General features: G+C 39.8%; 1 protein-coding gene across 5 annotated transcripts in view; it reads right to left on the bottom strand.

Moving 5' to 3' along the window:
* The window catches only part of GADL1 (GAD like acidic amino acid decarboxylase 1), a 104,360-nt gene that overhangs the window by 62,951 nt on the left and 27,277 nt on the right, over window positions 1-14,132 (bottom strand). For 4 of the 5 annotated variants that reach the window (XM_025190298.3, XM_006134301.5, XM_006134302.5 and 1 more), the window contains 4 exons: window positions 13,574-13,689; window positions 9,200-9,279; window positions 9,034-9,088; window positions 5,349-5,465 (listed from right to left, as the gene is read on the bottom strand). In XM_025190298.3, coding sequence (XP_025046083.3) covers window positions 5,349-5,465; window positions 9,034-9,088; window positions 9,200-9,279; window positions 13,574-13,689 — 368 coding nt within the window. The remainder of the gene's footprint in view (window positions 1-5,348; window positions 5,466-9,033; window positions 9,089-9,199; window positions 9,280-13,573; window positions 13,690-14,132) is intronic. The other variant, XM_089776616.1, reaches the window with a different exon arrangement.

Here is a 14,132-nt window from a genome sequence, read left to right as displayed (position 1 = left end):
GAAGAGTTTCTGTTAGGGATGTAAAATCCCATTTAATTAATTAACGAGTTAGACATTAAGCTTAACCAGTTAACTGATTAAACGGGGCCAACGTGGGGGCCCCCCATGACCAGGCTGGAGTGCTCCCCACCAACAGTGGGCTCCGCAGAGCTGGAGTAGAATCCTGCCCGATCTGGGTGGGGAACTGCTCTAGCCCCCACCACTTAACCATTAACATTCCTACTTTCTATTCAGCTATGCACGGAAAGGGAGATTTTGGAACACATATCACATAATGTGCTCAAAGACTTTCATAAGAAATTATTACTAGCAAAAAAGAAAAGGGTTCAAATGCTGAAGGCCTTAATCCTGCAAATTGCTCCAGGCTGGTAGTCCCAATGTTTGAGCAAACCAGGGACTTGAGCAGGAAACTTCACTGGTACAGGGACCCATTCATGCAGAACCCATTGCAGGATTGGGATCCAAATGGTTTTAAAAGCATATGCAGAATGTTTGTGTCAAAATGTACACAGCAGCTGTGACACTAGTGTCATGTGACCAGATCACCTGATACTGGACTCCATCTTTGAATACCAGTGTTCTTCCCTGGACAGAAAGGGTTTCCTCCATATGAAAGTTATTTAAGGCAGGAGAGTGACACTGTCATGGCTAACTCTCTGCTCAAAGGAGGGCCTGAGAAACACCTGAGGAAGAAGGACTCTACTAAGGGGATGTGCTTGACCCAGAGGTTTCTAGCCCATGAAAGGAATAACTGGGAGTTTTAAGCTGCAAGCAAGTGAAGCTTGCCCAGTAAGAGCCTGAAGCCAGCTTAAATCATTATTTATGAGGAGAATTTGCTACTCATATTCGATCTCTTCAGTATATTAAGTTTACATTGTGTTTCTGTTCATTTGTTAGGTAAATTGCTTTGATCTGTTGGCTAGCCCTTATAACCACTTAAAATCTATCTTTTGCAGTTAATACATGTGTTTTTTGTTTTTTCTAAAACCAGTGTCTGAGTCATAACTTAGACATAAAACAGCTTTCTGCCTCTTCTCCAATTGAAGGAAGGGGCAAATTTCATGAACTTACGCTGTACATTTCTCTGCACGGTGCAAGATGATATAATTCTGAGTTTACCCTCCAGAAGGGAGTGCATGCCTTGAACTGTGATGTGCCCTAGCTGTGCCTTCCATGCAGTGTTAGCTTCACAGCATGTCTATAGCTGCAGCTGGGTATGTCCCTACCTTTATGTTTACTGGTAAAGTGCAAGGTGGGAGAAGGCTTAGCAGGCTGGTCACGGCAATACAGTGTAAAGGGATCCCAGGCTAGTAGGTTGGGGGCCTCAGTGGTACCCCAGTTCCAGGTGGCACCCCAAGGGAACCCATCACACTGATCATCCACTGTCCATTAACGTAAGGGTGATAAAGTAGAAATACCAGATCCGAGTTCTCAGGATGCAAGTATGGGAAATGCAGTATTCAGCAGAGCAGCTGCACTGTGGTAGCAGTATCAGTTGGTCTATAATTTATCTGTATCAGTATCGGTTTCAGAAGCAAAAGGCTAGGAATAGTATTTGCCATAACTGAGAGATAGGAGTAGTAAAGGCACACGAGGGAATGAAAGGTTAAAATAATGTCTTACTGCAGTAAAGTAGGCCATATAAGTGCCTATGTGTGAGTCCATACAGTATTATGTATTTGTCTCCAGAAAACCCCTGTGAAGTAAGGGAGTACTATTATTCCCATTTTACAGATGGGGAACTGAGGCTCCAAGGGAAAAAGTGAATTGCCCCAAACCATGCAGTAATTCTTCAGTAAAACAGGGAATTAAACCCAAGTTTTCCAAGGCTCAAGATCACACAGCAATTCTATGGAAAAGCTGCAAATAGACTTCATTTATGCTCAATGCCCACTCACTGATCCATCACCCATTAAAGTCAACAGAAATGCTCCCATTAATTTCAATAGAAGTCAGACAGGTTCTAAGACAATATAACTTTAACTATGTATGCAATAACAAACTGAGCTTTTGTTTTTTCTTTAGACAATAAAGACAAAAAGATCACCACATTAGACTCTGCACTTCATAATCCACAAGCTACCCCTTGAAATAAAAAAATCCACATACAAACAACCCCACAAAATTCTGCATCTATGAACACAAATTTATAATGCAAAGTGTTGTGATTTTTCACATATATTTGGCAAAGTAATATAAAAAAAGGCATCTCCTTAGAATCTTAGACTACCAGAACTGGAAGGGACCTCGAGAGGTCATCGAGTCCAGTGCCCTGACCTCACGGCTGGACCAAGCACGATCTAAATCAGAGCTACTCAACATGCGGCCTGTGGGCACATGAGGCCAGCGGGCCATTTGATTGCGGTTCATGGTTTGCCAAATACACAGAGAGGCATTGGAATTACAATTCATCCGCAAATTCAATTCTCATGCTAATGGACTCAATTGTGATAAGGGATGGTTGGGACACTATCAACCTAACATTCAATGAAGGTGCAACCAGCTCTTTGTGTAGATTCCTGTGTTAGGAAGGGTACTATCTATTGACTTTGATTCTTATCTGCTTCGTTTTAACTACCCAATCTTCAGGTGCTTATTGATTCCCAGCTCTACCTTCCTGTTTTTCCCTTTGATTTTCCATACCCTCTGCTCCCTGTTTCCCCCGACCTTCTCTCCTATTTATTTTGGGTCTGCACATCCTAAACTCCAAACTCCAGTCATTTAAAGAAGTGGGCTGTGCCCAGAAAAGCTCATGATACCATCTACATGTTTTGTTAGTCTATAAAGTGCTACCAGACCATTTGTTGTTTTTTCCTGTACAGACTAACTTGGCTACCTCCTGAAGCTGCTTAATAGCAGTTAGATATTTGAAAACTGCCTTAGTACTGTTTGACATGGGGCAACATTTGAAAATGAGTTACACCAGTGTAAATCTGGAATAATTCTGCGGATTTCAGTTTTAGAAAGCTTGATTAATAACTCTGGGGCTGAAGCCAGCAGACTCTGACCAGTGTAACTGACATCAAAATATGGCCCTACTATGTACAGCACTTACACCTACCCAAAATCATTTGATTTTAATTGTTCTTTTTCTTTTTCCAAAATGATACAGGCCCAAATTAGGTGTTCTCTTGATAACCACTGTATCAGCACAGAAGTGGGCTTTTAGCTTTCAAACACTATTTTCAGTGTAGTTGCTGTTTCTTTTTGGAATGGCCTCTGATCACCATAACTTCTGAAGATTATTTCTGGACCACAGTTCCTGTGTTTACCTGTTTTCTCTTTCTTATATTCATCATTGATTATATTATGATTAACCCTTGAGATCTTTTCTCCATTTACAAGAACACTCACTCCACATTACTGAGCTTGAATGGATATACATAGCTATACAAAATAATAAAATATAAGGTTACGGACCCTCTACATGCATACACAAATACCCACTGACAAAAGCTTAAATATACCAAAGCCCAACTACTAGCCTACAATAAGAATTTTCAAATTCTCTCGTAATATGGACCACATCTTAATAGACAAGATGTTGCACTGACACATATCCTTTTGTGTAGGACACCACCCCTGCTTCTAGAAATCAAGTAATATCCTTATAGCAAAAACAGAAATTGCATGCATGGAAAAGTAATTTTTCTAATATTAAATTATTTTTAGCTTCCCAACAATATTTAGCAGCTGGAAAAAAAGGAAAACTAGCTCTCTGCAGGCCATTAGCAAGTATTTCCCAGACTGCAATTTAACCACAGGCCTAGGACTATTATCAGATAAAAAAAATTAGACTTGATAAGCAACGGCACCATTTCAGGAGGGTAGGGGACAGCAGCCACACGCTCCAGGATGTGGCTTGCTTTTCATCCCATTCCCCAATCAGGGAGTGAGGGAATGGTACTTGCATTCTGTGCATGCCTCTCACACCTGGCTGGTGAAGGGAACTCACTAGCTAAATGCGAGAAGCACGCATGGAATTCAAATACTTTCCCCCTCACTCCTTGATAGTCCAGGGAATGGGATAAAAAGCAAGCCACATCCCGGAGTGCACGGCTGCTGCCCACTCTACCCTCCTGAAATGGCACCCTTGCCGGTAAGCAATGACCTAACCATGCCATTTGTCCAGCTCTTATATGAAAATGAGAGGATCTATCCATCAAATCAATGACAAAACTCACAGATCCAAATGGAAGCATGATGAGGGTAAATAAAAAAAGTTTCTATTTAAAACTCAGGGCATTTCCATTGCAAAAAAGTTAAAATGTTCAACATGAAAAAAAACAAACAAAATGAAATCTCTCCTATAAACCCAGATCCAGATTTTCCTCTGACTACAACAAGATAAATCTTGAGTAACACCAAAAGTCTTCAAATTATGCTGTATTTATACTAGCTTAATTAACCAGCAGAATTTGGCCTACAAGATTTAATTTTAAACAATTTTAAAATTTAAAATAAAAAAAACATATCTTCATGTTCATACAAGTACCATGGTTACTCAAGACAGGGATAATAAATTCAACTTTCCTGCCTTTTATTTGTATAAAATTAAAACCTTATCCACATTACAAAAAAGGGTTAGAGAACTTTTTATTTTGAGCAGTCCTGGAAAACATGAGTGGGTCAACAAGAAAGCCAAATCCACAAATGTGAGAAAGCAATTTATTGCTATGAAGGTAGATTCTGCTCTCATTTAGACCAGTGTTCCCTGTAAGCTGTGAGCTTGTGCAGCCACTCAGAAGAGATTCAAATGCTGCTCAGCTGATTAGCAGAGTGACCATAGCTAGGTTGTTGTTTATACTGGTAGTGCATATTCACACATTAAAAACAACTATTTTGCATCTGGCTGGAAAAAATCCAGATGAATGGAAAAGATTAGAAGGAACAGTGATTTAAACCACTAAATGCTCATGAACAAGTCTTGCTAGTCTAACTGTGAGCAGGCTTTGACCCAACTAACAGTAATTATGGTTATGTCAAGTCCATATTAAGAAGTCAAAAGAATTTGAAATAATATTTCTACACAATTCTCCTCTTCAAAACTGCATGGGGTTGTGTTTTGTCTTTTGGGTGGGAGGAAGGAGTGGGAAGTTGTTTAGAAGCATTCTTAAAGTACAATCTGGCAATCTGAAAAAAGACTTTGACCAGGTTTTTAGCTGGTTTTCAGCAAGCAGAACTTAGCAGAGGAACTGGCTGCATTTCTGCTACTCATATAAAGAATGGCAAATGGGATTAAGCTCCTGTCTGGTTTCTGAGTACATGGAAATATCACAGCAGCTGAAGAAAGCATGAACAATGCTGAAGCAATACTAACAAACTTCACTGTATATAAAGTAACTTACATCCACATGCAGCCAAAGGCCATATTTTTCACAGATATCAGCTACTTTATCCAGAGGATCAAATGCTCCCAGCACAGTTGTACCAGCTGTGGCACAGACAAGGAACGGTGCTGCCCCCTGTGAAATGAGCCAAAACAAAGCAATGTCATTTGCACTGTTCACATCCTCTAATATGCGTGCTGAGCTAAAACATAAGATGGGCTAGACAAGTAGGGCAGGTATAACAATATCTACATTTTAGTATCTCAGCAGTAAAAGGCTAACTTATGAGAGACTGTATTTAAAAGTGCTGATTTTCAAAAAAAACCCGGCATTCTTGGATGATATATCATGGGCTGGACTCCACTAGATGCAGACTATGTTTTGACAGCTCTGAGCCCTATAAAGATGAAAGCATGTTGGACAGTTGACATCTCTCTCTTTTACTCTAATTGTCATTTCACAATCCTTCACACTCTCACTCCTGTGTTTGCTGCATCGCTGCCTAATATTGCTTCAGCCATCAGGTAAGGAAGTGACTCCTCATCTTTCAGAGGATCCCATCTGCATTACCTCTGCCGTGCTTGCATTCTTCACCCTGCTTAGCACATGAGGAAGACTGAGCATGGTAACACTTTCTGCCTTTGAAGATGCCAGCATATTTTATACCTGAAACAATTATCACTATATAACCCCAATGTCAGTGGCCCACAATTGTGTCTTACTCTTCTGAATATAGTAAGGATTATAGAGAGTAGTTAAACATATTGTGAGATCTTCCGCCATCACGCAGGCAGATTAGATAGATTGACTAGTGAAACCTTTGGCAGCTTTGGGATCTCTGGCAATTCTCTCTATCCCTTTTGGCCTTGCCAGCCCAGTTTTCCTGTATAGTTAACACTAGTAGGGTGATTACAGCAGTAGCTGGAATTCTGCCCTCTGATATAAGCTTGTAGCTCTTATGGATGTCAGTGTGAGTTGCACATGCAACCAGGTCTGCAGTTATTTAGAAAAGCTAAATTCATCCTAAACAGTGCTGAGCAATAGAATTCTCGGGTTGATGGGAGCGTTTAGTCCTGGGCAACAGTCAGGGCCATGTCCAAAGGATGATAACATATATAAGATCATTGCTGTATTTGCATTAAAATTGATATTTAACTGTTACATTTGGGATTTCTCATCAACTATATGCCTAACTTTAACACAATGTATTTTTAGGTCCAGATTCTTGGCTGATGTGGATCAGCGTAGCTCCATTCATTCAATTTATAACTGTTGACAATCTGGCAACGTGAGGTTTTATTTCAAATGAAATCCAGAGTACACTAAGGCAACTTTATGCTTCTTTAGCCATGTGAAAGGGCCTTGCAGGAAGAATCAATTTTACTTGCTTCCAGAACAGTGTAAAGTTGCCTTCATATAAATGAGACTCGGGCCCATATGCTCACAAAAGTCCCAGTCTCTAACATCCCTCTGAACTTTTGTTCATTCCTTTGTTTAAAACAAGTCATATAATCTGAAACACAACAAAGGAGCCTAAAACTAAAGTACTAAATGAAACAATACTTCTGCAATGGCAACAACTCTATTTATTTATTCATTACATTTAACAAAAAATCATTAAAGTGTCCTTGCTGGTCTGCTCCCACAGTAAATGAATAGGCAAAGGCAAAACTCACACTGAAGCCAACTAGAGGTTTGCCTGAATTAGGCCAACAGGATTGGGCCCTCCCTGAATTCTTGATCATGACCATAACTTGTTTACAGTAGTAAGTAAAGAAAGCATATTTTTATTCTGCTTGCCACTATATTTAAGCAAATCCTCTTTTCTGAGCTTTTCTCCTTTTTGCTCTAAGTACCTGGTCTATTGAAATCTTGTTAGTAAAGAAGCCTACGGTTCTTGCCTATTACGTCTTACTCATGTTGGTCCCAGGATATTAGATAGACAAGGTGTGTAAGGTCATATCTTTTACTGAACCAACTACTGCTAGTGAGAAACAAGTTTTCAAATTTATACAATGTTCTTCTTCATGTCTAGGCTCTATGTAAGCTTGAAACCTGACTGTCACCAACAGAATTTGGTCCAAAAGAAGATATTACCTCTCCCATTTTGTCTCTATATTATGTTTTATAAAGTATTCATGCTCTTCTATCCCTTGTGGAATAGGAAAAAAAAGTTCCTTGATGTATATGGGAGTCATAAGAATATTTACTATGATCGGCTGAGACACAGTCCTGTGGAAAAATTATAAAATAGAATTTCATCAAGAAAGGTACTTACAGAACCTAAAACTGAAATCAGAGAACCTTTCAAAGTGTGTGTTGTTCCCATTTCAAGGCAAATGAAACAGTAATAAATATTGATCAAAGAAAGTAAATCTGTAACCAGAACATTTTTAATAAGGAAAAATATTTTATTTTTTCTAAAAATCAGTGCAGAACAAATGGATCTACCTCTCTTCCCCCCCCCCCCCCCCCCCGCCACTCTTGTTTTACGTGCTTTTCTTTAAAATCATCCAAAAAATCTATCAACCGTCCATTTGAGAATCCTTTTCTTACCTGAGCAAGGAATTTTTCCCCATTAGCCCAGCTAATTTATTGCTTTTTAGTTACCCAGTTTTATTTCAACTTGTGCTTTCTCCTACCTATTCACAACGAAGGAAGTGTAAGTCTTTTGCATCAGCTTTCTGAGGGAATGGAGCGAGGCAGGGAGGAATTGTTTTGCTATGCAATTAGACCCACAGTAAATCAGTATTCAGTCAACTCAATATGGTACATAGTGGAAAAACAATTCTCAATTTTTGGTGAAGGATATACCTGTAAGTCAACCCTTATTGAAAACCTTTTCTGCTGTCCATTTCTGACTTGATTGCAAATTATGGGAAAACAGGCTTAAGTGTCAGCCCTACTATGTATGCTCCAGCACATTAACATCCTAGGTCAGCAGTGGGCAACTGGCTCATAGGCTGGACACAGTTAACCAGGGTTAGCCCCTGAGAAGCCACTTCATTTACCTGAGCCTCCACCGGTACAGCCTCCCATTGACTGGCAGATTGTGGGCACACACTTTGCTAATGCTCAAAAGAGCAGCAAAATACATCATGCAATGCATAACTCTTGCCCCTGCAAAAGCTATCCCGCTCATCTTCATGGAGGGCAGGATTCCTGGAGAAACACACACTGAATGGAGTCTCTGATCCCTGTCACTGCAATAGGCAGGGTGGAATTTGGTATTTACTATACACTATGACAAGAGGCCTTTGTTTCAGATCCTTTCTAACATTTGCTGATTCTTTTGATAACTTTTTCTGATAGCAAAAGCTATCTTTAAGCTTGTTACATTCTAATCAAGAAAGCAGAGACAGCTTAAAGCAATACATTCATCAGGTCAATTTACAAAGGCTGGAGGCTGAAAGAAATAGTGGAAAAGAAGTAGTAGAATCCTTCAGGGCAGCATTACTTGATCTTGTGATCAACACTAGCAAAGGCCTTGGAAAACATTTATGGCCTTGTACAGCATATCCCCCGGAATTCCTGGCTTACTGAACATTTTGTGGCAAGCAAGTTGCACATGTCAGAAGAACATTTTCACATGAACTGCCCTATTGTAACTTTCGCTCACTCTTATTCCCCTTTCTTTCATTCAAATGCACAAACGCGCAGCCTGCATGCTCGCTCTCTCGGTCTCTTCCCCCCCCCCTCTCACCTCTTTCCTGGCCCGCTGGACTTGTTTCTCCAGTTCCTCAGGTATCATCTTACCTCTAAGGGACACAGATTTAAAACTTTTTCAGTTATGTTCAAATAGGTTACTTACTTACAGCACTACTGCATTTTAAAAGGATCAGCCCATGGCAGTGGTCTTGTTTCCATACCTTTCATCTGTGGTGATGAAGTAAATATTCTGCGTTCCTATGCCCAGAAAAGAAGCTGCCTTATTCATGGAGTAATGACACTAATTAAATGAAAAAGACATGAAAGGAGTAAACAAACAAGCAATTAAAAAAAAAACTTGGTATGGTGTACAGTGACATCAATATTTAACCAGGGCCACATCACTAACTGTACAGCCGGTCCCTGAGTTACAAATGCATCAACTTATGACCATTCGCACTTACGACCAATCTCCCAATAACCCCATTACCGACTTACGAACGCACCCTCCTCACTTACGAACAGCGCAGCCGTATTTAAGAGCATGTATTCCCGACTTACAAACAAATCGAGTTACGACCCGGTGTTTGGTATGTAACCCGTTCATAAGTCAGGGACCGGCTTTATTTCCTAATGGAAACAGCAAATTGTGAGTGCTGTGCAGAAACAAGACAACTAGAGTCAGGTGACATGCACTCAATAATACAGCTGATAATGAAGCAAAGTGTAACGTGGTCCATATTTAAGATACTGATAAAAAGATACCATAACTGTCTCTTCCCATAAGCGTGCACACACAAAACCTGCTTTTCATTTACACTAAGGATGCTTTTTACACAAAGAAGCCTTAAAACATGCACTAGTGCAGTTCACACCAGTCTAGCAGTGAGAGGGACCCTTAAATTGGATTTTTATACTATGAGAGTGGTGCAAAGTGGCCTTAGTGTGAATAAGAACCAACTCAACAATCTCTGCACTGCAGTTTTTCTTCTGTTTAATGCAGGGGTGGATGATAATTTTCTCAGTGGGGACCACTTCATGAATTTCACAATGTGGTCATGGGCTGGCTCCACACCCCCAGAAAGATGGGGCCTGGGAGGGAAGAGGCAGGGGTGGTAACTAGCCTTCCCCCAGAGTTGTCTGGGCTGGAGACTTTGAATTAAAAAACCCAGCAAAGGGCTCATGGCTCCCAGCCCCGCAGTTACCATGTTGCCTGGCAGCCGTGTGGGGTTGCTGCTGCTATTTAAAAGGCTCGCAGCTCCAGCCTGCCAGGATAGTGCCACAGTCGGGAGCCAGGAAAATTTAAATAGGCTTCTGCTGCCTGAGCCACTGCCTGGAAATTTGGTGGCTGGGGCAGCAGGATATAAATAGGAAGCGGCCAGATGCAGTCTGGGGGCCGGATCAAAGCATTAGGCAGGCTGAATCCAGCCCTCAGGCTGCATTCTGCCCAGCCTGGTTTAATGCAAAGATTCAAAGTTTCATATTTTACTGTATTTCTAAGTGTCATCTTTGTGACCTAGGACCTGACTACTCATGGAGTTACTGTCAGTGTGTGGGACACTTATTCCAAAATAAGAGTGCCTTGTTCTACTTTAGCTTAGTTCACTGTCACAGTTAGTTATTGCTCTTCAAATTCACACCGTGCCTTAAATCCAAATTAATTTTTAAGTGTAGACAATCACTTTGGATTTGATCCTGCAAGGTACTGAGGAGCACTTGTAAAATACAGAATGCATTCATCTCTCATAGAAGCTACTAGATATAGTTATAGATGGACTCTCAGCAATTCACACAAGCTCTTAGCACCTTGCAGGTTTAAGGCTTGTCCTAAATCTGAAACGGTATTTTAGAATCGCTCTTATTGGAAATCAGAAGAAAATTCTTCATGCTGTTTTTTAGGGGTTAAAATAATACCTATTCCAACAACCCTGAAGATGCCTAGAATTGTTTCTTATACAGGAGGTGAAGCCAGGTGGTTAATTAGTTCAATTTTCTTCCAAAGGGTTCACACAAATGCAGTTACAGAAAAACATAATTATGAAAAATGTACAGCACTTTAATGTGTGGGTATGAATATATTAAGGGTATTCAAACTTGTCACGCTTATTTTCAGGAGATGGATCATCTCAAAGGGGTTTCTCCTTTTTTTTAAGCAAAGAAGATTCCCCCAACCCCCTTCAACTAAATGCACACAAAATACTAAGAGCTAATATCAGTCAATATTAAAAATGTTTAATTTTCTAACATGACACATTCACAAAACCTTTAGGACTCATTCATTTAGACTATTGCAAGAATAATAGCACACATTGGTGGATAATTAATCTTGTATAACATCAAATTACATCACAAACTGGTGATATATAGCTGCAAAGTTTTTTGTTCATGAAAGATTTGGACTTCAGCAATAGAATTTCAAATGACTTCCGAATGTTTAAATAAATAATGAAATAACAGTAATAAAAAAGCTAGCTTATAACACTCACTTTTACCACTAAATTTGCCTTTTACCATTTTAAGTTCAAATGAAACCCATAACATTGAGTCACTGGAAACAATCAAATTGATCCAGAAAGCAATTAGACTTGCAAAATCTATAAATTACTAGGCAAAAGGAGATCCCTGAATCATACATCTTTTTATGAAATATGGGGGGGGGGACACAAAAGGAAGAAGGTAAATACAGCTTCAGCATTTGAGATACCGAGAGAGAAAAAATGAGAACTGACTGAATGCCCCCCACAAGGAAAACAACATGAAGATGCATCATTTCTGGATTTTAAGAGTCCAGTCAGCTCCCACTGAAATGGGAGTTATTCCATGGATTTCAGTTGGAGGAAAAAGAAGTTTTAAGTGTACAGCCAGAAGCTATTGCTGTAAAGAGGATAAGAGTTGTGCTGAAACATAGCTTTTGAGTGCTTACATCATCGGATTAAAAGAAAAAATCTCCAAAATATACTGGCTGCAGAGATCTCTCTTATTTGCCAACTGCACTAATATAGTACGTTACACAGCACCATTTTAGCAAAAGATGTACAGGTACTTAAAGAAAATACAGTCAGTCTACACAGTATCAATCCATGTATCACAGGGCTCAGAGTTCCCACTTTAAGCAAGCTCTTTGTGGTTTTCTTTTGAGGGAGATATAATATCTGCAATCATTCAGGTGGGAAGAAAAAACCCTCTTTCAAAGCACAAGACTAATCTGAACACCAGTACATTTAAAATGGATGAGGAATTATTTTGACTAGTGAATAGAAGATTTAATATTTTTGTTATAATTTCTAACACACTGTAACCATATCCTGTACTCAAAGACAGAATAAAAATTAATATTTTCTTGTTTATGAAAAGTTCTGTCTCTTTCTTCCTAAATTGGTAGAAGTTCTAGCACTTCTGTACAACGTTAATTATAATATCTTTAGTTAATTTAACAAATGCTAGAGGCACAGGCAGAAGTACTGTGTACATCAGACCCCAGAGAGAAAGGAAGGATGGTCATTAAACTGGGTTTCCAGACAGGTGAGTTCAGTCCCTGGCACTACCACACAATTTTTATTTTATCTTGGGCAAGCCATTGCATCTTCCTGAGTCCAAGTTCTCATCTGAAAAACTGCTTTGTCCACTAAGATTGTCGGTTGTAAGCACTTAAGGGAAGGGCATGTAGTATTACTATATTTGTGTGTGTTTCCAAGCAAAATGGGGCATAGATCTCCACTGGGGCTTCTAGCTACTACTGTAACAAAAGTTATTATTAATAATAAATTATTATTATTATTACTATTATTATTATACCACCTGCACCAATCTAATCTCAAATACAACAATACTCAACCTAGTTTCTTTAAAGGGTTGTGAATGTGCCAAAGCGCCAGGGGCAGAGATGTAGGTGGGAGAAAAGAGGCTCTAATTAAAAGCTGAAGTCCTGAAGGAGGATTAGTGCCAGTAGGCATCCCTCCTACTCCAGTCTCTCACCTGAGTTTTGCATATGCTGTGTTTGAAAGCTTTAAAAATGGAAGACATTTTTAGATTCTTTTAGATTTTAGAGGCTTTTAGCAGGTGTGGTTTTTTTTAAAAGAGCTTTGGTAAAGGATTATGCCAGGATACTTTTTGCTGGGTTTGATGGTCCACCACATGCAAGCTGTGTTCAGAGACAGTGGAGAAAGGGGGCTGCAGGGAGCCAGTTGATTGCCTGGTCCCAATGTAAGCTCAAGCTTCAAGAAAGCAGTTTTAAGTAACATTACTGATGGATGTTCCTGCTACATCTTATTAAAGTGGGAAATGAGGCATAGCCAAGCTCTGTTTCACCACAACCTTTCCCCTTCCTGACCCTGACACAACTTTTCCTTCTTCCAACAGAGTTTGGCAAGAAGTAACAAATCCATTCCCATTATTTTCCACTCATGGAGCATTTTTCTGAGCTGGGGGAATTCACGACCAGCCATCTACACCCACCCATGTTTCACACCGTATATTGACAATCATTTGATTATGCTTGGAACAGCATTAGTCACACAATCAAACAGTGTATATGCAGAAGAAAAAAATGTTCATTATTTTTAAATCTATAATGACAATGGGTGCAATTTATTTACCTCTTCTGATGCAAAAAGAACCAGTCTTGGCAATCCTGAAAGCCCCTTTTCCTTTATCTCAGGACAATACTTATACCTAGCTAAGTTCATAGCATACATATTAGAAACAGAGCCTCCTGTAAAAACAAAACACACGCATTCATTTATTATATTTTAGTCTTTGGAAAAAACAAGTAACTCTTGGCATACACTTTGTCAACCACTTGAAAGATGAGAGAAGAAAAGGAGGCTTTCCTGCCTGCTTGGAAGATTAACAGATTTGGGCTGTAGTGGACCAAATGACAAGGGAATGATCACTGAAACCAAGAAGTCCTCATAGAGGATGCCCTACCAGCAATTCCTTCTTGTATGCATTGTGGGAGCTCCAAGTCCAGCACCTCCAATTATCTCAATTGTGGCAGTACACCATGGAGAGAGAGATGGTCCCTCAGGCAACCAGGTCTCAAGCCACTTAGGGAGGAAAGAGCCAATTAGGAGGAACTGGAAGGAATAGAAGATCTTTGGGAGAAGATCTGGAAGGGAAATGAAAGATCTCAAGGAGATAGAGAGGATTTTTATA

The sequence above is a fragment of the Pelodiscus sinensis genome, chromosome 2 (genome assembly GCF_052426305.1).
Source record: "Pelodiscus sinensis isolate ZL-2025 chromosome 2, ASM5242630v1, whole genome shotgun sequence".
In the NCBI taxonomy this organism is placed as follows: domain Eukaryota; kingdom Metazoa; phylum Chordata; order Testudines; family Trionychidae; genus Pelodiscus; species Pelodiscus sinensis.
The sequence above is the reverse complement of the archived record's forward strand: the minus strand, read 5'-3'. Positions and strand labels throughout refer to the sequence as shown.